Raw genomic sequence first — 24,924 nt, forward strand, 5'->3', positions numbered from 1 at the left:
TCTTAAATTTGATACCTACAAAAGACCAAAGAAAGAAAGCTCATAAAGATATGGTTATGGAATAATGTACTTACTAAAGCAGCAACGTACACTTTGTAGACAGGGTCGGCACAGACTATGGACAAGACGCTGCAGCACGCCTCCACCACATCCCCTGAGATGCTGGTCTGGGAAGACCCGCTGGCGGCTCCTCCAGAATTTCCAGTGCTCTCCCCATTTGCCAACAACAGGGCCCCACTAACGTCGTGAGAAAGACGCCGGAGGGCCATCTCTCTTACATTCCAGTTTCTAGAAAATAAGCAGCCGACGAGTTCCATCCCAAACGCCTATAATGAACAAACACAATGTGATGAGAAATTAATGAATCTATGGTAAATTAAGAACGGTTTCTGATGATTAAAGAAAAATCAGCCACTTCCCGATTCCTTATTACACTTGATAATTTTTTGATTGTCAAATTTTTACATTTAAAAACTTTAGTAATATATACACATTCTTATGTGGGGGCATGGGTGTATACGTATGTGCATGTTTGCACACTGTGGAGGCCAGGGGTCAACCTCGGGTGGTGTTTCCAGAAGCTGTTCACTTTGGCTTTCTTTTCTGAGATGGAGTCTTCTACTAGGCTCACCAATTAGGCTAGGCTAACTGGTCACTGAGCCCCACGGGTCCACCTGTCTCACCTTCCCAGAGCTGGGAATGCAAGCACACCAACACAGCCAGCTTTCTCCAGGAGGCTGGACATCAAACACAGGATACTCTGCAAACACTTGACTATCTGCCCAGCGCCTTGATTGTCAACTCCATGGTATTTAGAAATGTCTGGCATGTCTACTGAGGACTTTCTCTTTTCTCTCTCTTTCTCTTGGTTTTTCCGAGACAAAGTTCTCTGTGTAGCCCTGGCTGTTCTGGAACTAGCTTTGTAAACCAGCCTGCCTTTGCCTCCCGAGTGCTAGGATTAAGGGCTGTGCACCCACTCCCTGGCTGCACTGACTCTAAATTAGGTTAGTTGAGACAGGAAGACCCGCCCTACATGTGGTCAGCACCAGTTCATGAGCTGAGGTCCTTGGTCGGAATAAGGAGGAGAAATGAGCTGACGAGCTACTCCTCTCCCTTTGCTTCTGGCCTGCAGATGCAATGTGACCAGTCATCCTGGTCCTATAGCCATGGCCTCCATGGCCGGCTGTATGCTCTGAACTGTAAATTCCAACAAACCCTTTGCTCTGTGATTACTTCTTCAGGTATCCGGTCACAGCAACAAGACACATGACTAAAGCACGGTGTCGCTCAACTTGAAACGCTAGTTACTTCAACACATCGGACATGACCTTCTTGCACTGCCTCAGTTTCAATCCACCTTACAGGACGCCCTAAGGCGTAAGCAAAACACAGCCAATGAGAGCCTTGCCAGAATGGCACCTAACAGCTCAGAATCCACTCAGAGTTCTCTGAGATCCTCAGACAGACAGGGCCTTTGCAGAATACTGTTCACAAACCAGATGGAAGAATTAAGATGTGTTTATAAACTCTGTGCATTTGATCAGCTTGGTAAGGAGCAGGGGGTTAACATGGAGAGTGTGTTTCAAGGCTCACAAAGCAGAAAGGCAGCGCATTCTATGATGGAGTTAATGTCTTACAACTGCTGATGACCTGGCTCCATTACCATCTCACTACCTCTCCTGGGAGCAATGGCTATAGACCCTACATTTAAAAATATAGCAAGCATCCAGCAACCAATGAAATAATTTTTAAGTTGGCCAACCAAAATCTGTGTTTACTGAAGACGAGAAACTGTTCTGAGGAGGTAAAGGCAACCAAAACGCCAAACCCAAGAACATTCTAAATCCTTACTTATCCTCTCAGCAAGTGCCTGTTATATAGCAGCATACAGGAAGGAGAAACTGGGTTTAAATGGCAGCAAACAGAATCACTTGTCAGGAATGGGGGTTAAACATGGGGCAAGTCAGCATCAAAGAGGAGAATTTTCCTTCCTTGAACACATCTAGGTAGACTCTCAAGTGTAAACTACAGCAAACATGCAGAAAGGAATTAACCCAAGGGCCAGGAGTCACACTAGCGAAGCGTTTTCCTAAATTAGAAGCAACCGAGGGAAAGGACAAGCACAAGAGCTGAACAACGAAGAACTGCTCACCTGGATCCACGGCTCAGCCAGCTCTTTGTAAGCAGGAGGGATCTGCTGGGTTCCATAGTGAGTAAGGTTAAAGTTGCTTTCTTGGTTCCTTCTTTGCGACCCAGCCACAGGCTGCTGTGGGGAGATGGGCTGCGGTACAGCTCGCAGGGAGGCAGGGGAATCCACTGGACTTGACAGCTCGTGGCTAAAATCAAAGATTACAAAACTTGTTGCAAAATATTAACAGACAGAAGTCACACTTGGCACTTTGAGACAGGCTTCACTGTAGCTCAGGCTAGCCTTGAATTCATGATCCTCCTGCTTCAGCCTCCCAAGAGCCGGGATCACATGTGTATACCACCATGAGAGGCTAGAGAATGTCATTTCAAATTTTTGTTAAATATATACCAATCAGTAATTCAAAATTATTACCTGTAGAAGTCATGGGATCTCCACTTAGATCTACAAAGGGGACATATTAAAGGTTCTCTATTTCTTCTACATTCTTCTGCCCCTGAAAAATATAAAGAAAAAAACATTACAAAAATGTAAAACTTAACATTAAGTATTTCTAAATCCCGAGTATTCATAACAGCTAGTGTAAGACTTGCTATGGTGGGAGTCTCACAGTCTGGTAGGGTATCAATCTGAAAGCTGGCCAATGCAGCAGAGCCAATTATTCCGATGCTCGTAACTACAGAAACGCTGCTTTATCACTCAGGACAGCACCATGCTCACCATCCTTCCAATCACTCTCCCCTACTTGGTTCTGTGGCTAATCTTTCGATTCACCCTATGGAAAGCCCGCCCACGTCACCCACCTCCTTCCCGGCTCACAGCTTTGGGCTGGGAAATTTTAGGTTTGCATGCCTTCCATTTCCACCTGCATCACCCTATATACACTGCACATTTACATCTACACAGATCCTAAATCCTAATTTGCTAAAAACTTCACAGGGAGCTTAAGCAGGCCTTTCTTCTGCTCTCCTTGGTCTCCCCACAAGCCATGCTGCAATCACGAACAAAACAGTGAGCTAGAATGCAGCCAGGCTGAGCATGGGCACAGACGAGCCACCTACAGATTGACATGCAGTGGTGGTGCAGTTTGTTCCGGCAGCCATCTTCACACACCGTCAGGCTTTCCTCATCCAGCATGCCCAACAAGCAGATGGGACACATTTGTTCCTCTTCGTCCTTTATGCTGCAAGGGAGGAAAGCAGAACACTGAGCACCAAGTCGTACTCCTCTGGACTATGCACCTATCAACCAGGGAGCACTGTCTGACAGCCCCACCTGATAACTGCAGAGCGCTTCTCTCTCCTACAGATACACAGTAATTTAGAAGTAGATCCACAACTGTGGTGAGTCAGGCTGTTCTCACTGTGAATGCAAGTCAATGCAGGAACTATAACCCATATATATACATACAGATGTAAAAAGTACAAGGGAATGGATTTCACTACGGCACCTCCACACGTCATTATACTCTATTCTAATTCATCCTTTTCCTACCTTTCTCCTCTCTATCCAGTGTATTTTTTTCTTAAGCATTTTTCAAAATGTTAGTGGGTTGACTAAGCATGTTTGCTAGTCTCTCTTTCTGCATTTTATCTATACACTGAGGTTCTAGGATCATCTTTGCACTTTCAGTTTTTGGAGCCATTTTGTGCATTTTCCATTTGCTTTCATTTTTTTTTATTTTGAATTTTAATGCAAGTGTATGAGTGCTTTGCTTGTATATATATATATATCACGTTCATGCCTTGTGCCTGTAGAGGCCAGAAGAAAGTGTCGGATCCCCTGGAACTGGAGTTAAGACGGTTGTAAGCTGCCGTGGGGGTTCTAGGAACTGAACTTGGGTCCTCTGGAATAGCAGCTGATGCTCTTAACTGCTGGTCCACCTCTCCAGCCCCTCTGTCTATTTTCTATTCTTTGGAAATACTATTTGAAATTTTTATAATATTAGATCCCCAGTGTTTAGTGTTTTCTTTTTATTGATTTTAGTTTTTCCATAAAAATATGTGACTACATGGAACAAAAACTTATACACTATATTTCAATATGACAAATGTTGGTGTCTACACTGCTGATATGCCAATGTACCTGGAAACCTCAAATTCCGGCCCACACTAAGAAAGTGTCTTTGATTGTCTTCTGATTTAAGCTATCTAGCTTTAAATATTTGTTCTCTTTCTTCAACACAAAGCGTAAAGTAAGTTTGGCTTCAGAAGCTCGATAAAGAAAAATCAACCTTTCTTTTTTCTTTTCCATTTATTTAAAAGAGGCAAAGGGTAACGGAAAGGAACCTTACTCAGGAATCAAGATGCCCAAATTCTGGTAACATAAGCTATTATCTCTCTTGGCTTTATCCATTTCTAAGAAGCCAGAAGATCTTTAGTTTCACAAATAACTCAGAACGCTCTAGGATTCTAAAGTCAATCCACTGAATCAAAACCTAAAAATCCCCCATCCACCCAGTGGCCACTGCACTGCGTCCCCCAGCTCCGTGTTCTAAGTGACAGGTGGGATGAAATGACACTTGCCAGCCAGTGCTTCTCAAACCAGGTGTCCAGGACCACAGATGCCCCTTCTCCTGCCCGCAGTAACACCAAAAGCTCATGTCACAGAATAGACAGAAACTTAGGTAACAGAGTAGATAACAGACTCCATAAAATACTGGAGACTTGGCAACACCCACGTTTATTATTTCAGGTTGCATTTTGTATCCTTCAGAGCTTATCTTTCCATCTCCCAACAACTGGGCAATGCAGAGTTTGTGAAGCACTGTGAACTTTACGTAGCTACCATGGTAACAGCTCCTGGACCTCCTACTACAGACCTACTGCTACTACTGCTGTGCTGACCAGTCTACTTAATGAGAATGTGCTTCTCCTCTCCCAGGGAAAGATTCTCTGGAAACATCGATGACTGAATACTGATGTTACATGACATAAAAATCCTGTACCTGAAAGTGATTTTGCAAAGCCACTTTGCCATGTTTCCTTCTACCTCACACTACCTTAGCTGCATGATCTGTAGAACAGTGATAAAATCTACCTGATAAGGTTTTCATAAGAACAGAATGAAGGCTAGACGATGGTAGCACACGCCTTTAATCCCAGCACTTGGGAGGCAGAGGCAGGTGGATCTCTGTGAGTTCGAGACCAGCCTGGGCTACAAGAGCTAGTTCCAGGACAGCCAGGACTTTTCACAGGGAACCCTGTCTCGAAAAATAAAAAAAGAAAAGAAAGAGAACAGAACGAAGCAGTGCTATCAGGTGCTTGGCTAAGGTGAGGTCTGACAAGGCAGCCGCTCACTAACTTGCTCCTGCCACCTGCTTTCTTACAAGACATTACGCTAATCTGTCATTTCCAATGTATAGTGTGGAGAGCAAAAATTCTTCAAGCAACCTTTAATAACCTTTACTTTTGCATGAACATGACAAGTCAAGACTCAGTAATTACACCATTGTATAGCAATTAAGTAGAATAAAAATTATTCCTAAAATTAAAAAGCACCACTATATCGATCTCAGTTTTGTGCCGAGTACTGACCTGTTTTCTGAACTAGATGTAGACGTGCTAGATGATGACAATGTATGAGAATTGGACATGCGTGAAACAAACTTCTGGATAGTGTTACGAGATGGAGCTTTGATTCTTGAGCTACGCCTACTGTGATATTTCTGGAACAAACTCTCAACCTAACATTGGAAAAAGACAGCGTCAATGATATTGATGTCATAATTATGATATGAAGAGGTGAGTTACTCATCTTTATTTGCATACATTTTGTATAAAACTGATTTAAGAGCTTCAAACATAAGAACACAGTTTACTAGGGACAATGCTTTTTACAGCACACCAGTGCTTACTTAAGTTTTTTACAGTTTAGAAACAAACAAAAAATCCAAACCACTTATCACTCAATAAATCACCAAACAACTGTAAAGGCCTCAGAAAATTCTTCCGTAGCTTCACATGTCTGACCGCCACTCTTGGAAAAATTACAAGACGTATCATACAAGTTTACTGTCAATTTTACACTAGAGTTGTATATTAAAAAATTACCTCAAAATTTTTTAAAGTTTTTCTCCATAACATTGGGTCAGAGGGTTCCAGTTGAAACACACGGAGCATAACAAATAAGAGGTGAATACAAAACGTTCCACGCCCACAGCTGCAGTTCTGGGGACCATAAGAGAAGTCATGGGTTAATAAATCAGTGAGGATCCATCAGAATGTCTATGCCTATCCTGCTTGGGCACACCCAAGTCTATTTTATTACAATTTCTATGAATATCCTTCATTATCCTCACATATAAAGATGTAGGTATTTCCATGTATTAATCTATTTTCAATAAATTTACTCAATTGATTTAAATTTATTTTGTTCAAGGTATTCTCATAGTAAAAACATCATCCATAGTCTAGATGCATTTTAAATTCACTTTATAAAACTGAGAGCCAGCTACATACATGCCCGTATTTTTGGCATTTGCAGACAGAGAGCTCACTGTGAATTCAGAGCAAGCCTAGGTTATAAAGTGAATTTGAAGCAAGCTGGATGGCATAGTTAGACCCTGTTACAAAATGAAAACAAAACAGGGTGGTGGTCCACATCCCTTTAATCCCAGTACTCGGGAGGCAGAGGCAGATGGACCTCTGAGTTCGAGGCCAGACTTGTCTACTTGTCTGTGTAGTTAGGGCAACACAGAGAATCCCTGTCTCAAAAACAGAAAAAGAGCAAAACAAAACAAAGCACCAACAAGAAGGCTAAAAGAAACCTTCTAATGTCTAGGGATGAGCTAACACTTGTGTGGAGAACATGAAGCATTCAACTTCTAATTACACACATACACACACACACACACACACATACAGAAACAAAATGATTCAATAGTATACAGACTTAAAATGGTACCACATACTAATAAAATATAAAAGTGTCAAATACTACCTGTGGCCCAATGAATACCCGGTACTTATTGTCCGGACTGTCTCCTCCAATCAGGAAAGAGTTGGGTCCTATCTGCTGCAGGAGGTACAGCCTGGCCCTCATCACTTTGTTCACACGGCGGTTTGTTTCTTCTGGGCTGTACGGTGAGAAGCCATCTGGTGATGGGGCTCTTCGGGGCGGTGTGATTCTGCCACTCTGAAACTTTACAACATTGTTCTTTATTAGGTAAATTTTGCACTTCTTGATAAAAAATAAATATTTTAAGACAGGTCATACCCAAAGTCATGCGACAGACTTCCCAGGGAAAAAAAGCTTCATGTATGAAATATAATTAAGAGCAAAACACTGTTATCTGACACATTCCTTTGGAAGAACTTCTAAAATCGGGGTCACTCCCAGAAGTGATGATAAATCTTTGCCTGAGAGGCACCATATGGTCATTTTACAGGCTAGGCCATAAACTTGAGTCTTCTAAAATACTATTAAAAACCAAAATGAGAGGCATTAAGTGACCACCACACGCAGGGAAATGCTATTTCTAACAGTAAATGCAAACATGCATTCTCCTGGATTCTACACAAGGCTCTGGCTAGCGCTCCCTAGAGTAGGACTCACAAACACTGCCATGGAATCGTCCCCTGCTACACTGCATAGACACTTCCTCTTTAAAACTCCCCACCAGAGGCCGAGCAAAACTGTCTGTGGCCACAGACATAAACATCATGCTCACCCACGCTATTCATTTCCCCCAGAACTTGAGGTCTTGTCGTCAACATCCAGCAAGAATTATGATTGGTGGAAACACCTGGACTGAATTAATTACCAGTAGCAAAACAAGGAAGCAGCCCAGAACCCATTGGTGGTGTGTAGGTGTGCAGCTGCTGTGGAAACAGTCTAACAGTTTCTGGAAATGTTAAACTTTTCATCCGCGAATGAACTCAAGAGAAATTAGGACGTATCTACACACAAACTTGATGTGAATGTTCACACCAGTCCTATTCGCAGCAGCCCAAAGGAAGATGCAGTCCATTTAGTAAATAGATAAAAAAGATGTGGTGTACGGAAATATCGAACAATCGAAAACTGAGCACTGATGCATGCTGTGACAGGACCCAAGTCAAAGGTGCCTGCCGCAAAGACTACCCATAAAAGGCAAACACACAGGCAAAATAGGCCAGTGACTGCCTAGGGCTAATGAAGACTGCTACTAACAGAGCTGTAGATAAACAGCAGTTTACTTGAGCAAGGGAGATCCCATGAACTGGGCAGCAGTCAAAACCTGGCGTTTCAGAGAGTTGATTTAGCAATGTCCAGGCAGCTTTACAGGCTGAACACAAAGAAAGGTGAAGCAACTGCTGGACCAGCCACAACGAGTCTTTGCCATATTGGGGTGTGTGTGATGGGCACACCCTGGTTATGTAATGAACAGGCTTTCTGTCGTAGTTGACTAAAGCTCAGCCTGATTGCCAAGTACAGAAACAACTTCAGGCTAATGGTGTCTAGCTTGTCCTTACTGTGCTGTAAAAGTGGGGTGGTTTGGGGGAGGGGATGGGAGGATGTGACTGCTTATATGCATTCACGGTCCTCTTTGCTTTGAGGCCTCATGAAATCAAGATGCAAATGGGGACTTAAGAAGAGATCACAGGCCAGCAGTTTCTGCTCCAATCCAGCAGCCACACCAGGAGGTAGATGCCAACAGCCCCAACTGTTTGAGCTTTGCGAATGAAGCAAGGCATGAGGGAGCAGCAAGCTTGGTTTGAGCAGAGGCTATGAGGAACAGGGACAAGCTCCTGCCCCTGACTTTCAGATGTGCAAGCTAGTAAGGTACAGTGTTAGTAAGAGAGGTATGCTTTGGTTAGATTTCTGTGCTTCCACAGCTGTACTCACTGACATCGGCTCACTCACTCTTCACATGTTGGAAATGTTTTAATGTGCAATTCCACCACTAGCTGTCTCTACTGTCCTTCTGCATATCTCTTTGATGTCTTATTTAACATAAAACGCTGCATTTGGTCTGCTGTGATATGTGTTGGCTACCAAAGGAAGGAGGACTTTAGAGCCTTTCCACAAAATTATGCCTATTTTCTAGGATAGCCATCACACGGCCCCAAATATGAGCCAAAGCTCAAGGAGCAGATTGTTTCTTTAGATTTGCTTTTATTTTATGTGTGCAAGTGTTTACCCACATGCATGTATGTGCTCTGTGTATGTCCAAGGCCCACAAAACCACAAAAGGGCACCAGATACCCCAACACCGAAGTCCCATGCAGCTGTGAGCCACCTTGTGGGTGCTGGGGCTGGAACCTGGCCCCAGGAAGAGCAACAAACGCTCCTAACTGCTGAGCTACCTCTCCAGCCTCATGGAAGCAGCTGTGATGCAAATATGAAAGAACAGTATTGGCTTCTTCCAGCTGGCATATCAAATCCATATTTATACCATGAATGGACCTTATGGATGTTTTTGTTTCAACATATACTATTTATTTGGAAAATATTGGTTTACTAAATTACACAGATATACTTAATTATATAATGTTAAAAAACATTTTATATCATTAGTCTTAGAAGTCTCAATACTGAGAAACAGTGAAGCATAGTGGAAATCATTTTCTAAAATTTTAGTTTTTGCTTTGGAACTTCAAGTATCAATGGTGAAAACACTTTATTTTTCTTGGTGAGACAGTTTCATTCAGTTCACTTTAGGAAAAATGCTAAATACATGTCTGAACAATCATACTTTGTTGGCTATTCTTTCAATTAATAGTTTTGGTCCATGAAAACAGGATGACTGGCCCAGCTTGCAACCCCAACAGCTGTATAAAGGCTTTTCCTTGAGATGGTGACCATACTATAGTGTATGGCAGAAGAGCCTTATCCAAGTGTCCCATTTTACCACGCATCACAGAATACTAAAAGGGGTTCAGATTCAAAAAGTAATTTCCTTGACAAAGTTCTTCTTAAAACAAAGTAACCCATTTCTTTCATGGGCAATCTACAGCAAGGAAGAGCAAAAGTTCTCTAAGACAGAGTAAATGCAGGGGGACAGGAGGCATGAAAATGCCCCAACAAAACTGATGTTTTGCACAATGAATATATGCTAATAAAGGGGAAACTCCAATTCTAGTCATCAACAACTTTATCAACCACTAGTGTACTACTGAGAGGGACAGCACACTGGCTTTAGTACAGAACTAGTTTGAGCTTGACAGACCCCAGAAAGCACTTCCCGAGTCCCCCACCAGCCTTCAGATCAACCACACTCTAATGCTGCTGCTCTGTGGCACAGCTGGGCTGGAGCAAGTGAACACACGGCTCAGATCTTAGCTCACAGGCACGGGGGAGACTCGCTTCCGCCTCACTCCTGGGGACTCCGGTTTCACTGAGCGCCCTGATGGGGAGCTGCCAGGAGATGGGCTGCGTCGGCCTTTGGGGACTGCTGAAGCAGAGCTCGCTTGGCCCTCTCCTTGAGGTTCAGCTGCCAGGTTACTCATTTCAGATCCATCTCCTTTAATAGGGATTGGTTTTACCACCTGAAACAAAAATAGTTCAATGTTTCGATTACTTAAAGACATACAAAGAAGTACACCTGAACATCACAGAGTGGGAAATAAATGTGTTCCTATATGATATTAATACAACTATACCAGATAATAGGTCACATTTTATTTGGTATTACATTCTCACTAATGTTGGGAGATGATTTTTACTTATGCAAATGTCATTACTTTGCATTCATACTAAAGTTACTGTACAAAATTTTAGAAAAACTATTAGTTGCTATTTGTTGTAATCTTTAGCTCATTTAATATTCAGAATTAACACAAATTAGGAATTAAATGCAGAATTAGCACTTCAAGAAATGTTCTTTTGGACAGAGGGCTGATTTCCAAAATATACAAAGAACTCAAGAAATTGGTCATCAAAAAAAAAAAAAACAAATAATCCAATAAAAATATGGAGTATAGACCTAAACTCTCAACAGAGGAATCTAAAATGGCTGAAAGACACTTAAGAAAATGCTCAACATCCTTGGCCATCAGAGAAATGCAAATCAAAACAACTCTGAGATTCCATCTTACACCTGTAAGAAGAGCCAAGATAAAAAACACTGATGACAACTTATGCTGGAGAGGTTGTGGGGTAAAGGGAACACTCCTGCATTGCTTGTGGGGGTGCGAACTGGTATAGCCCCTTTGAGCAATTTCTCAGAAAATTAGGAAACAACCTTCCTCAAGACCCAGTAATACCACTTTTGGGTATATACCCAAAGGATGCTCAATTGTACCACAAGGACACATGCTCAACTATGTTCATAGCGGCATTGTTGTTCATAGCCAGAACCTGGAAACAACCTAAATGTCCCTCAACCGAAGAATGGATAAGGAAAATGTGGTACATTTACACACAGCAGAAAAAAATAATGACATCTTGAAATTTGCAGGCAAATGGATGGAGCTAAAAAACACCATATTGAGTGTAACCCAGACCCAGAAAGACAATCATCATATGTACTCACTCATACGTAGCTTTTAGACATAAAGCAAAGAAAACCAGCCTATAATTCACAATCCCAGAGAACCTAGACAACCCTCAGAGAGACATACATGGATCTAATCTACATGGGAAGTAGAAAAAGACAAGATCTCCTGAGTAAATTGGGAGCATATGGACAGTGGGAGAGGGTAGAAGGGGAGAGGAAGGGAGGGGAGCAGAGAAAAATATATAGCTCAATAAAAACAATAATTAAAAAAAAAGAAATGTTCTTTTGTTTTGAAAAAATGTAGGCCATAAAACAGTAATAATAGGTATTAATTTAAGTAGTCAAATACAGTTTGGTGATATTAAACTATCTTGAAAATGTTATTTTACAATAGTTTTAAGGCATAGCTCAAGAGGCCAGGGAAGGGCCAGGAGCACAGCTCAGTGGTACAGCTCAGCATGCATGAGGCCCTCAGTTCAAATCCCAGTAGTAAGGGGGAAAAAAGATTTAGGGGCTGGAAAAAGCCAAGGATGCTTCAAGCTTAAAGACCAATTTCTTAAATTGGAAACATGCAATTTACACAGCCTGCGCTGCTATTGCCATGTTTAAATACAGGCCTCTTACCAAATCCTCAGGACAGCTGAAGCTTGCTCTCCTGGCATTCCCTCACTTCCTCCTATGCACAGTCCAATTTCACTCATCTTTAAAGTTCTGGTTAAAGTCCTACTGTTCATAAAACCTCCGTCAATGCTGCCTACATTCTTTAATCTTTTTTTGGTAGTTAAAATTTGTTTTTATTATTTTTAATCATGGGGATATGTGCATAGGAGTGCAGGTGCCTGAAGATGACAGAGGCAGTGACCTCCCTGGGGCTGGAGTTACAGACAGTTGTGAGTCACTGAATGTGGCTGCTGGGAGCCACCTCAGTTCCATCGAAAGAACAGTGTGTGCTCCTAACAGCTGAACCATTTCTCCAGCCTCTAAAATCTCCTAAAAAGCTGCATTTATTTGTTTGTTTGTACATATGGTAGGGGGGCGCACATGCACACACATCAGAGAATAACTGTGTGAGTTGGTTCTCTCCTTCCGTGTAGGCCCTGAGGATGAAACGCTGGCAGTGTGACCTGGAGCAAGCCCTTTACTGAGCCATTTTATTGGCCCCCAATCTACATGTTTTCATCTTTCCTAGCTCTTTCTTGTTCTTCTGCTCACTTCACACATCTGGCACCTACTCATTAAATGTTTTGCATTATTTTACACACCATTTAACTTGCCGTGTAGAAGCCTTAATTTCCCATCTGGAGCTATTTATTTTATATTTGCTGTTTTGAGGAGGTTTGAAGGCAATTTAATAAAAATAAACAAAATTAGACCTCCCAAGTAGACAATAAACTTCTTAAGGATAATTTGAAATCTGTGAGTAATAAAATTCAGGCAATTATGCTCAAGGATCACGTTATATTTCATATTCTGCACATCTCTTCTTCTCCCCCTGCACCCCGTCCTACATATATATAGGCAAGGTATTTAAGTATTTACTGGAAAGTAGACAGTGATAAAAATTTTGTATTAAATGCTATAACATTATTTTGGTTGGCTTTGCCATACCACTCCAAGAGCCTGCAGAGGAGCAAGCTCTTTTGGGATGGCTTTTATTGCCCAGGAGCGCTCTACAGCAACCGAGTGGAAACATAACCCTATTCTTACAACTTACTTACTTTCATGTACATTGGTGTTTCACCTGCAGATATGTCTGTACTAGGGCACTGGATTCCCTGGAACAGGGCTTACAGACAGCTGTGAGTTACCATGTGCGTGCTGGGAATTGAACCATGTCCTCCAGAAGAGCAGCCAGTGCTCTCTCCAGCCCAAAATATGCCTCTCCTAACTGCCACCTCAAGAAGCTGTTTCAGTAAAATACTCTAAGCTAAGCCCATGATTTCCCCATCGTCTGCAATGAATAAAATGGTGAAGGACCCCACCAGAAGCCCCACGAGAAGGAAAGGTGCAGAAGCCTACTTGGCCATAATGGTGGCAAAGAGAGAAGGCAGGCAGGGGACATTTAGAGTTTTCCCGTGGTACTGCACAAGAGACAGCAGTTCAATGGAGGAGTCTAAAGACTAGTGCTATTGAGAGACTGAAGTAGAGGCCAGTTAGCTGCAAGGCCTCCAACAGCACGTGGACGGCACCCAAGGCAGCCACTAGTCACACATAACTGTCAAGCACCTGAAGGTGACTAATATGACTGACAACTAGGTTTACACTTTGGTGGGGTCAGAGATGATTCAGCGGTTAGCAGCGCTGGCTGTTGCTGTTCTAGAGCACCTGGGTTTTGAATCCCAGCATCCACATGGCAACTCACAGTCATCTGCAAGTACAGTCCCAGGGGATCCGAGGCCTTCTGGCCTCTGTGGGTACCAGGTTATGTACATTATACACAGACAACATGCAAGCAAGACACCAATACACATAAAATAACGTTTGGAAGTTTACTTTCATATTTAGCTAATTAATTTAAACTTAAAGGAGGTCAGTGGGATGAAGATGAAGGCTAGAAGATTATGGGGCAGTTTTATCAGGTCCTGACTGGAGTGTAATAACTCTTATCACTGCTGTCTCTATTTCAAAAGAAAAATATAAACAGAATCCAGGCTCTTCTTCCTGTGTATTAATGCAGAAGCACATCCACAATACACTCTCAATGTTTTAGCAGAAAAAAGTCATAGCACAGCATACCGTATCCTTGTCTTTCTTAACCTGGTTATTCTTTTGACAAACTCCAGAAATTTTATCTTTAACTCCTGGGTTTACTTAATCTAACTGTTTCTTACCATCACAAATAAACAGATTTTTTTAGGAAGTACGTTATGAAATTGCCGAGGCACAGACGCTGACATTAGAGGGCAGTGTGGCTCCAGGCGCTCCATCAAATGCTTTCTTACAGTCGTTTAAGTTGTCTAATGAGCAGGGTTTTAATTATGACTTAGCTCAGGAAATAGGAAGCGACTGCTGAGTTTCTCACTTCCTCTACGCTCCCTCCCAGAGCAGTGCCCTCAGAGCTCACCACAGGGCCTCTCCTGCTTCTCCTTTCCAACCACTCGTGCTTCCAGGCAGGCATGCAGGTGGCCTTCAGCTTCTCTCTGATCATTCGCTCCTCTGGGCGATCGTCCATCTTGTGCAATCCTTTGAGGGTTTCTTTATTCTCCATCTCTCGGCTAAAATCAAGGGAGAAACGAGGACAAAGAGAAAGTCAGATAAAACAAAACAAACGATAATTTCCAAGGACAAGTGAACAGTGTGGTTGTTTTACACTCTGGTTAGAGGTACCTGGAAAGACAGTGGTAGAACCCACAGAACATTGAGGTAAAGTATGAACACAATGTACATAATCATTACTGTGCTTAATGTGGATACTGTTGAAAATCAGCTGCTACCATCAACTTTAATAACATCCCTAAAAGGGGGCTGGAGAGATGGCTCAGCAGTTAAGAGCACTGGCTGCTCTTCCAGAGAACCCAGGTTCAATTTCCAGCACCCACATGGCAGCTCACAACTGTCTGTAACTCTAGTTCCAAGGGATCTGACACCTTTACACTAATGCACATAAAATAAATAAGTTAAATAAATTAAAAAAATAGTATCTCTAAAAAAGGTTTTACGCAGAGGTTGTATGCTTACTAATAATATCAGTGCAGGTCCTTCCCAGCAGTTACCAAAACTAACCCAAAATATTAACCACTGCTTTAACACAGACTGCCCACCACATCAATATTATAATACACAAGAAACACATCTTATTTGTATCTTATTACCCTTACTCCAGAATTTCTAATTTTCGTGTCAACGTACACAGAACTGGGGAGGTATGCTTAGTTTCTATAATGAACTAAGTAAAGGTTGAATTTAACTAGAACTATATCCGAAAATAACTATGCACTGCCTGAATGTTCAAGTCTGCATGTTCCCGGAACAAGAACATAATGACGATGCACTTGGTATTCATAACTTGAGTGGAAATGACCTGCCACAAACATTCTGACACGTCACCAGAATTAAGATCATCTTTAAGCTAGGAACTAAGTTTTGGGAACTAATTTCACAAAGTCTAACAGGTGAAGCAGCACTCTCTGGAAGATCACTAATTTCAAAACATATCCATCTCGATGTACATATGCATATACATCCACACCACACAGATTTCAAAGTCGTGTTCGGACGGAACACTAAGTACCTCTATTCTGAGAGAAGTACCAAGTTTTAAAACTATAGACTAACTTCAATAACTGTTTTTTTTTTTTTTTTTTGAAAGCCAGTAAAGTTAGAGAATAATAGTTTTCTACCCTGGAAGGAAGAGGAAGTACTGTGCAAACGTCAGGAATGATGACCTTGAACTCACTAAAATGTCAACTTCGAACTTGTCTAGGAATTTTCCAGTTATTCATAACTCTGCGGCAGCAGCTTCAGCAAAGCAAACCAAACACAAAATAAACAGGAGCAGAGAGGAAATGCCCATCTGACTGCAGTGAAATACCTACGTTGTGCAGGGCCGGGAACCACACAGCAAGCAGTGTCAGAAATGGCTCTAACTTACAAATGGGCAGTTGGGGCACATGGCAAACATTCCTGCTATCAAAACTGCTCGAACGGATGAAAACACTGTTTTAGACGGTGGTTCAGGTGCTTAGCAGTATCTGGCTGTTTCCATGCAGATGATGGATGTAGTGTGTTCTTGATGATGTCAGAGGAAGAGAGGAAGCAAGAAAGGCAGACAGGATGTAAAGGGAGGAAAAAGTAGGATGCGGGAACCTATTTCCTCTGAACTGCCCAGCTCCCTGCCTAAAGGCAGCTCCCTTAAGACTTGAAGAAAGAACACTTCAAGGACCTGGAAGGAAACAAACTGAGGAGCCCCAAGAAGCTCCTCAACTAAGAAGGGTCTGTCACAGGCCTGTTCCAGGGTAAGGACTGCTGGGGACAGGGGCGCTCCAGTCTGACTGAGCCCCTGGCAAATCCACAGCTGGCAGAGAGCGTGACCCCCAGGCTCGCCCTCTGCCGGGTCCTCCCAGCACCCAGGACACCTGGCTCAGGGTTCTTCTGCACAGGCTATTTCCTGACTTCTCACTGACACAGGTCACTTCCACTCACTCTGGTTTCCTCAACTACTCAGAGACCTTGTCAGTTCACCCTTCCACAGCCCTCCTTCAGAGTGACCACTACAACAACAAGCAGGTCTCACCCTACTGGAGTAGTTGGCGCGTGCTTTATTCGCCTATTCTCTGCATCCAAGCTCAGGGAGTACAGAGTGAGGGTCACACACAGAGCGAAGGAACAGCCACATAACACCTTCAGCGGTCCTAAGGGATGTCCCACTGCTTCTAACATTGAATGTCTTCCATATTAATTAATATTTTTATCACCCTGCACTTCTGATTAAGTCTGGAACTTTGATGTTATTTTTAAGAGAGTTTTCATCATTCCTAAATTAATCTACAAATATAAACAAAGTGTTTCAGTTTTCTCAAAATAATTTTATATAATTAATCCTAAAATGTGCATTTTTTTATACTTTATCACCTAAATTTGAATGGTCCCATTTAACCAGAAGTTGTACTTTATAGGTAACTTTTCTTCCTTCATAAAATATAAAATAGTATAATTTACAAAACACTGGGGTCTCGGATCTAGCAAAACATAGACCATTCCAATTTTCACACCAGGAAGAAATTATACCTAATTGGTTTCTTTTTCTCTGAAATGGAACCCAGTCTGCTGGAAGGAAAATAAGCCTTCTCCAAATACTTCCACAGCTTACAACCGTAAGCACACCTTCCACGCATGGACAGACCCGGCTCCAGTTCTGCCAGGTATGTATGCCTGTGTACACAGCAATGGTTTGCCAGCCAAGGAACACTACAGTTGGAGACTACAAACTCCCTTTTTAACCAAAAATCTAACGGCTGGTTAAGCATGGCAGGTGTGTGTACGTGCATGCGTGAGGTACCATGGCCATTATTACCTCAAAGCGTGCTGGTTTTAGTTAAAATAGCTCATGCATTTCAGGCTTTTCAAGTTAAATGATTTTAGTAAAGCCAAATCATGTCTCGGGAAACTACCCTAAAGACTTAAAGACAAGAATAAGGTTTGGATAAACTTAAAGAGTAACACTAACAGATGGGGGAATGGGTGGGGTATACGCGGCTTCCTTCCTTGTTTTCCTAAGCATTTCTCAGAAGACATGTTATGTTTGACCTAGGACTTTAAAGGCCTATTTCAGCCTGATGTTAGGTTTCTAACCCTTGGCTCTTTCTACACTGACAGAATACAGGTGCTGCACACTAAGTGAAGCCCCACCCTTCCCTTCTTGTAGAGGTCATTAGTATACTATTTATTATTCTTATATTAACATCTGGTCTAATCATCTTACTAACCTCATCAGGTCCATAAAGTAAGCCCCTTCCTGGAGCACCTTACATGCCAGGCATACTCTCTCACACACAAACCTCTCTCTCTCTCTCTCTCTCTCTCTCTCTCTCTCTCTCTCTCTCTCTCTCTCTCCTGCCAGCAATACCCATTCCTTTTCTCACATGCCTTCAGTACAAAATTTCCTCTCACATGTCTAAGGCCGCTAGTTAGTCCTTTCTAGCAGGCTACACACCCACTGGAATATAATATATAATTGAGGATCTGTCTAAACTTTTGCCTCCCTCAAAGCACTGGGAGACTAATGTGGGATTTCACTCTGTATGTTATGAATATGTTTTCTTACACTGGTTAATAAAGAAGCTACTTTGGCCTATGGCAGGGCAGAATATAGGCAGGCAGGAAAATTAAACTGAATGCAGGGAGAAAGAAGGCAGACACCATGCAGCTGCCAAAGGAGAAAGACACCAGAACCTTACTTGTAAGCCACAGCCTCATGTGATACACAGACTAATAGAAATGGGTTAATTTAAGATATATGAGCTAGCTAGGAATACTCCGAGTCACTGACCGAGCAGTGTTGTACTTACTATAGTTTCTGTGTGATTATCAAGTCTCTGCCTACAGGAGACCTTCCAGGATGGGCTGCATTCTCACCATTTTCCTATGGGTGACACCAAGTCTGCTGGGCCTGGTTCCCCCCAGATGTCACCTCCGTCACCTCTCCTTCTGTTGTATACTGACCCCTCCTGTAGTTCATAGTGAGCTGGTCCAATAATGTGCCTTGGTTTAAAGACACTCTATACTAGATGATATTGTACACCTTGGCTCACTCTCTGGGAGTTTGAAAGTGGGGTACGTGGAAAGTGTCACTGCATAAAGAATGGCATTAGAGTAAATAAAGCAAATCGATACTGTAGATGTAGAGACAGAATAAAGGAGAAGACAGAACTCGGGGAGCACATAGCTAGTGAGGGAGAAGCAATAAAAGTAGGCACCAGGGTTGTACTTGGTCCCTCGGCAGCTATTAGACAATTAGTGCTTCCCTAATACCACCCCAAGTGACAAGCTGTAACTCTCCAGGGGCCGCATGCATGTCTCAGCAAGGGAAACATTTTCAGATTCTTTAACCAGCTAAGCCAAGATTTCAAAGTTATTTATTAAGAGGGCTTTTCATCATTCCTAAATTAATCTATCAATATAAACCAAAGTATTTCTAGTCTTGAATGAAACAGTCTAATACTCTATTCCCTGAAAAAATCCCAAAGAGCCCGACGAGGACTTCAGCTCTGCACTATGAAGACACAGAAGACTCTCAATGACATGCAGAATCCTACCATTTAAAAAAGTTAAGTGGTTAATTTTAGCTTGGCAATTTTATGCTCACTACTAACATGGCGAAATCCCTGACAGGCTTTATAATAACAGAAAGGGCTGAATCTAAGTGTGTGCTAGAGAGTTGGCTCAGCTGCTAAGGGCACTAGTCTGATTTTGTGAGCCAAGTCTTGGGGCACAACTCTGTAATCCCAGCACCTGAGGGGAGGCTGAAGCAGGAAGATTCGAAACTGCTGGCCAGCCTGGGCTTCATCAATTTCTCTCCCTCCCCCTCTAGTCTTTGAGGCAACCATTTTACTTCCAGAATTAAAGAAATGCATTAATTCTGTTCATTATTAGAGTGCATAACAGAAGTTACAATGTCCAAACAAATGCTTTCTGGCTATGGTTAGCACAGTTAATTGGCTCAGAAAAACACTCCTGTAATAGTGTAGACTTCGAGTAACTATACGGAGAAGACTCTTGATTCTCTTGGTGTCCAGAAGAGAAAATTTGGGAAAAAAGACCCGGGTTATTTGAGACCTGTAGGCCCTCACTCCAGCAGAAATTCATACACCAAATACACATACTGCTACCAAGGGAAGAGAAGGACAAAGGACGGAGCCAGGAAAGAAAATACTAGTGTACGATGAGCCCCATGGCCGAGAACTCCTCACCAAGGGGCACAGCACTGACTGCTCCAGTTGAGCTAGGCTCAGTTCTCAGGAGCTGGACTCAACCGTCCCTTCACTGCACGGGTGAGAAAAGCGAAGGGAGGCAAAGTTTTATGTGCAGTGAAACAGTCCCTGGTTAAGTTAAAAAGCAAAACCCCAAACAAGAAACATGCTGATGGGTGACTTCAATCTCTTTTCTTCCCCCAGGTGACCAAGAAAGAAACGTGACTACTAAACTAGATGTGATCACGTGCAGACAAGAAAACAAAACAAAACAAGATCCTGTCCTTCAGCATAGGGACAGCTGTGTTCTCTCTAGATGGACTGTTACTGGCCACAGCTGGCTTTCTCTCCCGGAGCAGAAAGAACCACAGGGAAGGGCAGCTCTCCCACCTTTACCCAATGCAACATTTATCAAGTCTGCACAGGCAGCGAGGGCACATAAAACGTTCACACTGCAAAGCAAATTCACGGGAGATTTTATTCTAGGCTATTTAGCAACGACGCACCTTGAGAGTGAAAAAACAAACAATTCTTATTTGCCTTGCAGAGAAACAAGCTAAGTTCTCCCAAGTTGGATGACCATTCTCTTTGGCACAACAAAAAACTGTGACTACTCCCTCTTTCCCTCTCTTCCAGGTACAGTGTCACTCTGTAGCTTAAGCGACATCTTAGTGCCTCAGCCCCCAGGAGTGTTTGGATTGAAGGAGTGAGTCACCCCCCCCCCACTATTCTGAGTTTTGTTTAAGTGTGCATAGGCAGGTAGCTCCATGGCGGGGGGGGGGGGTCAGAGCATTCCCTGGGTGTTGGGTCTTCACAAGGGGTCTCTTTTGTTCTTCATTGCTGTGCACAGTAGCCTGGTTGAAGGGCGAGCTTCCAGGATTCCGTCTCTACTTCACTTCTCTGCACTAGCGTGGCTTTACTTAGTCTTTGGGGCTTGCACGGCAAGAGCCTCACCATCAAACCACTGCTCAGCCATGACTGCTGTTTCTTAATGTGTGACTGACGATGGGCTAACAAGTTTCTACACTGGTAACCATTGGGGACAGGGTTATTTCTATTAACATGTGAAAACTTCCTCAGTCTTTCGTATATAAACTCACCTTCAAAAAGTCCATGTTCTCATTGACTACACTGTAATGTGGGACCATTAACAACATATAATGCCCTGTGACTACACATTTTGATTACATTTTTTTCCACTTTGCATGTATGTGACTTCACACACACAGACACGTCACACTTGTGGAGGTCAGAGGACAACTTGTAGGAGTCAACCTGTTTCCTCCAGAACCAAACTCAGGTTGTCAGGCTTGGGTGGAAGGGGACTCACCAGCTGAGCTGAGCCATTCCAGCTGTTCCTGTTTTTTGTTTTGAGGTAGGGTTTTGCTATGCTGACCACGCTCGTCTCAAACTTCTCTTCCTATCTTAGTGTCTGCAGTACTGGGATTATAGGCGTGTCCCACCACAGCTGGCTCCACCATGCCATTTTAATTGATTTACATTTATAATGTATTCCAATTAATCATATACATCATTTACTTGGATTCACAAACTAGTTCCTATTAAAATATCAACCAGTGGGATTTTAAAATGAAAAGTAATCTTAACAGTGGTTACAGGATTTTTGCAATGTAAAACATGTTACAGAAATGCAAGGTTATGTGTAACATTAACCGAATAATGCATAGACATGCTGCAAACACGGGCTCATAACTGACCCAGGACATGGCACTTAGAAGGTTTTTCCTGTCCTCTGTGAGTAAACCAACCGTATAGCAGCAGAGACCATGACTATCACTTCTAACCAACACAGACCTATGAAATATTTTGTGGGATGGACCTAGCACTCACAACCTGGGCCTCCTACCACAGATTAGTGCCTGTGGGGACATGTAAACAATTTCAAAGAGAACTAGATAGTTCCAAAAGTTCTCCCTACTTCTAAATTACTGCTCTAGATGAGTTTGTTTGAAAAGCCATCATGAACACTTAATAACAGGAATTTATAAAATGTCAGAGAGCTACTAGGCATAAACCACTTTTCAAATTTACTGTGTGTACATGTGTACGTGTTAAGTGCCAGTGTGTATCAGGGCCAGCATGTGTGTGCCCTGATACGCACATGGAAGCTATCTGTCAACTTTTCAGGAATCCGTTCTTCCACCTTGTTCTAAGGCAGGTCTTTCTAGCTTCTGTACTTTCCTGTACTCCAGGCTACTGACCTACAGCTTGCTTCTAGCTGATTCTCCTGCCCCCACCTCCCATCTTGCTACACGACTGCTGGGCTTAGAGTCAGACAACCTTATCTGCCTTTTATGTGAACTCCAGGAACTGAGCTCAGGTGGGCTGGCTTTCCCGTGCTGATCCATTTCCCTCATGCCAGTTTTTAAAGTGAACAGTTCTCTATGGCTCCCCCTCCCTCTATCCCTGTCAGTCACCTATGACTCAGTCTATGAAGCTAACTGCATGCCAAGTCTTGCTAAACTCTTTTTGACACGTATTTGCTGTGTGTGCCTACGCTCACACATGCAGAGATCGGAGAACAACCGTGGGGTCCAGGCACTGAACGGGGGCTGACAGGCTGGTTAGCAAACCCTTCTCCCACTGAGTCATCTTGCTGGCCCAAAATCTACCTAGAAGACAAGTCAGTGAACCAAAAGAGATCCGCATTTCAATCACACAGGTCTGCTGTGCTATGTGTCCTGCTGCCTCTGAAATGTATGAGCATGCTGAGAAAACTCTAAGGCATCGCTAGGTAAATTATTAGCAGTAATTCAATTCCGACGCCATATAAACTTTAAGATCAGTTATACAGAATACTACAAGTGTACATAATTTAGAATGAAAAGTTTATTACATGAAGTTTTTTAAAAAATAAACCATACTGTTGAACTCTGCTCAAGAGTATTTTATGACTAAAAGTTATCATTCTTGATCACAAATATTCACATGAATATTCAAATATGACTCAAAAAACTGGTTGTGCGGTTAATCCTAGCACTCTGGAGGCAGAAGCAGCAGGTGAATCTCTGTGGGCTACAAGAGCTAGTTCCAGGACAGGCCCCATGGTTCTACAGAGAAACCATGTCTCGAAAAACAAAACAAAACAAAACAAAAAAAAACAAAAACAAAGCTGTCTTGAAGCAAAAGCAAATCTTGCAAAACGAACAGACAGATGTGTAGCCCCCAAAGCGACTGACACACTTACAGTAAAGCAACAAGGCTAGACTTTTAGGAGGACACGGTTCCGGACAACCATCACCAAACCCATGGGCTCTATTCCCATGGCTTAAAACAGATAAAGGCAGAAAACGATGGAACACAAGCATTTTCCAAATCATCTCTTTGCTTAGTAGGCCAAGAAAGAAACAGCAGGATACAGCAAAAGCTGGGTTATGGTGTTTCCTCGGCACCCCAAGTATCCCAGATATGTAGCTGAAGAGTCTAGTCAAACCCACCAAATTCAAGTTACTCAAATGCAGTATAAATCTAATTCATGAAACTGGCGACGTCACTGAAATGCTATACCTACATATGGAAAAGAATTTTTCTGAATATTACTGGATGAATATGACAATACATTTGTAAGAATGAAAATACATCATGTGTCCTTTGTCAAGTTACGGGGACAATTATATGCACTGAAAAGTTGAACAAATACCAAAACACCACAGAAATTAAGTCAAACAAACACTAGCAGTGGGCAGGAGGGGGAGAGATAGGAATACCCCATCATTACTGAAACTGAAAAGAAGCTTGAAGATATGCAGAGGTAGGACAAAGCAGGTCACCAATGAAGTGAGCTGGTCAGGAAGCAGGTAGCCTAGACAAAAGGCAATGTGAGACGAGATTTTTATAAGAGCAGTTGTGAGGAACAAGTGGGCAAGGGCCTGTGCTGTCAGGGTAAGGGTTCGTGCATGTGGCCACCAAAGGAAACAAGCCAGACTGAAGTGAAACAGGCCAGCCGTCTGTCTTCAAGTTCAGGGCAGCCTGCTGCCCATCAGGAGCTAGGAAGTAAACTTTCAGTTTGCAATATTTATGTAGACAGTGGAAAATGAGAGAACTGGGCAGAAATATGAGTAGTGCTTTTCATAATTTGTCATCGTGTGAAATGCATGAGAACTGCAGAAGACAGGAAAGCAATGTATCTCACGATGATGGACAGAGGGACTCTAAAGTTACTGGCTGTCCTTGGGACACTTACTACGTAAAAATAAGTTAAATCCTTTCTCACACATCAAAGGAGTCATCTTTGTAATGGTACTTCTAAATGATTCTCTTCAGTAATTTGGAAAAGCTGTTGGATTTAATGCGAATAATTTCCTGAGTGGCCATGTTTTCTAAGAGAGCTTATGATCAACACAGACCCATTTCCCTTGTTCCTTTCTAACCAACACCCAAGACAGCTTGTAGTCTTTTGATATTCACTGCTAAAAATTCCAGTGTTTATATTTTTCCTGGCTGAGTTCTTGATACTTGATTTAGGGCCTTTAGAAACCTTTGGGGGAGAATGGGATGCTGTAGGATGCTCGTTTACAGTGTGTGGCTAAGTGTCTGTCTATTTCCTCTCAAGAACTCCGTCCCTTTGTGTCGACACATCCAGGGTTGGGAAAGTCTACCAGATGGTGGTGCATAAGCCTAATGAGATCCCCCACTCCATCAGAGAAGCAGACTGGATCTCCACCATTGTGTGGTGCAGTGCTCAGCAAGGCAGCCTGCTACCTCCCGCCAGTGCTCCATCCAGAAGCACTGCCCAGAGCATGTGACATGAGGCAGCAATCACCAGAGATGGTTGGTGACTGCTCCTTCATTGTTCTGCTTTACATCCAGAAGATCTCAAGTGTGTGGTGTAGAGGTGTGGATTTTTCTTTGGGACCTTCTCCACACGTATGAGCATCTTTCTAAGAGATTCACTAAACAAGGCTAGTTCTGAGGGACGCAATCTG

The 24,924-nt window shown here is 42.7% G+C and overlaps 1 protein-coding gene across 3 annotated transcripts in view; it reads right to left on the reverse strand.

The window, feature by feature from the left end:
- Map3k1 (mitogen-activated protein kinase kinase kinase 1) overlaps positions 1 to 24,924 on the reverse strand; it is a 65,401-nt gene that overhangs the window by 13,860 nt on the left and 26,617 nt on the right. For all 3 annotated transcript variants that reach the window (XM_050152835.1, XM_050152836.1, XM_050152834.1), the window contains 9 exons: positions 14,635 to 14,785; positions 10,420 to 10,620; positions 7,091 to 7,291; positions 6,202 to 6,318; positions 5,686 to 5,834; positions 3,211 to 3,332; positions 2,564 to 2,645; positions 2,153 to 2,336; positions 75 to 326 (listed from right to left, as the gene is read on the reverse strand). In XM_050152835.1, coding sequence (XP_050008792.1) covers positions 75 to 326; positions 2,153 to 2,336; positions 2,564 to 2,645; positions 3,211 to 3,332; positions 5,686 to 5,834; positions 6,202 to 6,318; positions 7,091 to 7,291; positions 10,420 to 10,620; positions 14,635 to 14,778 — 1,452 coding nt within the window. In that variant the 5' untranslated portion in view covers positions 14,779 to 14,785. The remainder of the gene's footprint in view (positions 1 to 74; positions 327 to 2,152; positions 2,337 to 2,563; positions 2,646 to 3,210; positions 3,333 to 5,685; positions 5,835 to 6,201; positions 6,319 to 7,090; positions 7,292 to 10,419; positions 10,621 to 14,634; positions 14,786 to 24,924) is intronic.

This window comes from Alexandromys fortis, unplaced genomic scaffold (assembly GCF_014885135.2).
Source record: "Alexandromys fortis isolate MF-2015 unplaced genomic scaffold, M_Fortis_MF-2015_v1.1 scaffold_73, whole genome shotgun sequence".
Taxonomy (NCBI): domain Eukaryota; kingdom Metazoa; phylum Chordata; class Mammalia; order Rodentia; family Cricetidae; genus Alexandromys; species Alexandromys fortis.